This window comes from Acanthisitta chloris, unplaced genomic scaffold (assembly GCF_000695815.1).
Source record: "Acanthisitta chloris isolate BGI_N310 unplaced genomic scaffold, ASM69581v1 scaffold10209, whole genome shotgun sequence".
Lineage (NCBI taxonomy): Eukaryota > Metazoa > Chordata > Aves > Passeriformes > Acanthisittidae > Acanthisitta > Acanthisitta chloris.
In genome coordinates this window covers 1-3,076 of record NW_008690835.1, presented here as the reverse complement: position 1 = coordinate 3,076, position 3,076 = coordinate 1, and the positions used below count along the sequence as shown (strand labels likewise).

At 43.3% G+C, this 3,076-nt stretch overlaps 1 protein-coding gene across 1 annotated transcript in view; it reads left to right on the top strand.

The window, feature by feature from the left end:
- Nucleotides 1-3,020, top strand: part of LOC103809169 (corticotropin-releasing factor receptor 2-like) — a gene marked incomplete at its 3' end in the record, with an annotated part of 61,808 nt that extends 58,788 nt beyond the window's left edge. Inside the window, exon 5 of the mRNA XM_009081985.1 lies at nucleotides 2,903-3,020. Within this exon, the coding sequence (XP_009080233.1) occupies nucleotides 2,903-3,020 (118 nt within the window). The remainder of the gene's footprint in view (nucleotides 1-2,902) is intronic.
- Nucleotides 3,021-3,076: the final 56 nt, after the last annotated feature.

The window sequence follows — 3,076 nt, the reverse complement described above, 5'->3', positions numbered from 1 at the left end:
CCCTCTTTGTCCAGTCCAACGTCCTGCTGTAAATCTTATGGGAATAACATTTTCTCTAGCCAGATCTAGTGATGTTCCAGGATGTGGGAGGATGGAGGCCTACAGCAAGGATTTCTGTTCTTTACTCCTTTATCTGATCTTTGTCAAGAAAATACATTCAGGTGGCAAGTATGCTGGATCTGTTTCAGTGTTAGAGCTCTCAAAAGCAATTAATTTCATGTCAGTAACTCTACAGTTTGATCTGAAGTTCCTTAGTTTTAGTCCCCTGCCTCCCTCTCCCCCTAGAAGCAATGTTTCAAACTCATCCCTTAAGATGCTAATCCTTTACCTGAAGGGAGTGAATAAAACATCTAGCAGCTGCAGGACATTTATGTGCAGATGATCAGCAGGGTATGGACCTTGGTAGCATGTTTCAAAGCCTGTCCAGAGCCATATGGGTTCCTCAGGCTCAGTGTGAACAGCAGTTGTTACCTCATTTCTTTGCAAGATGAACCATGAACCTCTGCCTTTTGTTAGAAGTGAAATTTTGAAAGTGAGACATGTCTCTGGCATCTTTCCTGGTAGCAGAAGTTACACTGAGAGCAACACCTTGGGGTTTGTAGCTTAAATAAAAGAGTGGGTCTGAGCAGCTGGAGATTTGTTTTTCAAATTGACTCCAGTCATGAGTCACTGAGGCCACAAAACCAAATACCAATTTCATAGTTGCAGCCTGACTTGTTAAACTAAGAAGCTATTTTAATATTGACTTAGTAGAGTTATACGTCTGAGCATCTTTCTCTAAGTATCTCGTATAGTTGGAAAGTGGACCAGCTGAGAAGGTCTCAGAGGTGCTGGTCAACAGCAGCTGAACATGAGCCAGCAGTGTAACCCAGGTGGCCAAGAAGGCCAGTGGCATCCTGATGTGTATCAGAAATAGTGTGGCCAACAGGACTAAGGAAGCAATCCTCCTACTGTGCTTGGCATTGGTGAGGCCACACCTAGAGTACTGTGTCCAGTTCTGGGCCCCTCACTTCAAGAATTATGTTGAGGTACAGGAGCAAGTCCAGAGAAGAGCAACAAAGCAGGCAAAGGGTCTGGAGCACAAATCCAAGAGCAACAAAGCAGGCAAAGGGTCTGCTCCTAGGAGGAGCAGCTGAAGGAGCTGAGGGTGTTAAGTCTGGAGATGAGGAGGCTCAGGAGGGACCTTATCACTCCCTACAACTATCTGAAAGAAGACTATAACCAGATGGGGGTCAGTCTCTTCCCACAAGCAACAAGACGAAAGGACATAGTCTCAAGCTGTGCCAGGGGTAGTTCAGGTGGGACATTAGGAGGAATTTCTTCACAGAAAGGGTGATTACACACTGGAATGCAGTGCCCATGGAGATGGTGGAGTCACTGTCCCTGGAGGTGGTTAAGGAAAGACTGGACATGACACTTGGCGCCATGGTATACTTGACATGTTAGGCCTTAGGTTGGACTCAATGTTCTCAGAGGTCTTTTCCAATCTAACTGATTCTGTGATATGTAGGAGGTCTTCAGTTTGTTTTTTGCTGGATTGCTGTGAAATCTTTGAGAGATTTGTGAGGCTCAAGGACATAACAGAATTGCTTCTAGCCCTAAGACTGAGTAATTGAGTCCTAGAAAAAGTGCAATAAATGTTTTATGATAGGAAAATAGTGTTTGTTATTAAGAAGGCACTTGTTTGTCATGCAAAAGACCTGAGGAGACAGCAAAGTTGGTTACTGAATTGTGCCTCTCTTTTTGCTGTCACTGGGGTGAGCTGCAGCCAGTTCCAGCTGAGCAGGTTTGAAAACACCAGGTTGTGTGTTTGTCCCGTGGTACCTGACAGCTCTCTTGGCAAGCAGGGAGAGTGGTATGGCAAATGCAGAATCCCAGGAAATGCACTGGCTGAACCCCTGTGGAAGTGATTTTCGTAATTGGAGTGTTTTGCATTTAGCTGAGAAAAGATCATTGGACTGAAGACTCTGTAACTGCAACACAGCAGCTTGGCACTTGCCTTCCTTTACTGTTTCACAAAGAATGAGAAGAGAATTTATCTGGTCTTAAATGAGTGAATCTGTAATGAGGAGCTTTGTCTCACTTCAGTGATACTTTAGTTTCTGGTCTCAGCGTCATGCACTGGCTGCCTCCTGGAGCCATATTCAGCAGCTATCACTATTTCAGATGTCTCCTCTTTTGTTTTATGGCACCTTGTCCCAGCTTACTGTAGCTCATATTTTACACTGTGCTCATATTTTGCATTGCATCTGAATGGGGACTGAGGAGGGACTAAAACTAGACACAAATATTTTCTGGTGAAGGAGAATGTGCAGCTTTATCTTGATGAAAAATCTTGGTACAGCCAGCTAAGCCCAAGATTGAAAACCAAGCAGCCCATACTCTGCTATGGCATTAACTTTGAACTTCACACATGTGAGCCTGTCCAAGAACTTACCAAATGTAAACTATTCCATCTTTGCTTTTCCAGCACAGGTATTTGTCATCACATCTCCATCTGTGAGCAATGCAGCAGCCTCCAGTGCAGCCTGCTGGGGTTGTTCATGGGGGTTTCTATCAATTCTAATGGCTCTAGGGATGGAGGGGAGCGGAGAAAAAATAATAACCAAGGAAGAAATGATCATTTGAATATTTGATTTTTTTTCCAGTAGATCCTATTTCATTTGGTTGAATTGATTCCTGTCAAAGGGGACTCCTCATGTTTTCAAGACAAATTGTTGTACGTGGCTTTGCAAAAGCAGATGAATGTCCTGCTTTACAGTGTAGGAGTGTGATTGGAGGGAGATAAATCATGAAGAATTTTTCAAGTGAAAGGAGTTAGATTGTTTAGTTTATATAGTTATTAACGTGTATGTTTATATAATCACTATATGTGTTGATTTAAATGTGTTTCCCTGTTTAGGAGTATCAGATGCCTGCGGAATATTATCCACTGGAACTTGATTACCACATTCATCCTGAGGAATGTGATGTGGTTTCTGCTTCAAATGATAGATCACAACATACATGAAAGCAATGAAGTAAGTGCTTGGAGGTAGCATGTAGCTTGGGGGGGAGTGTCAATTTGCTGGAAGGC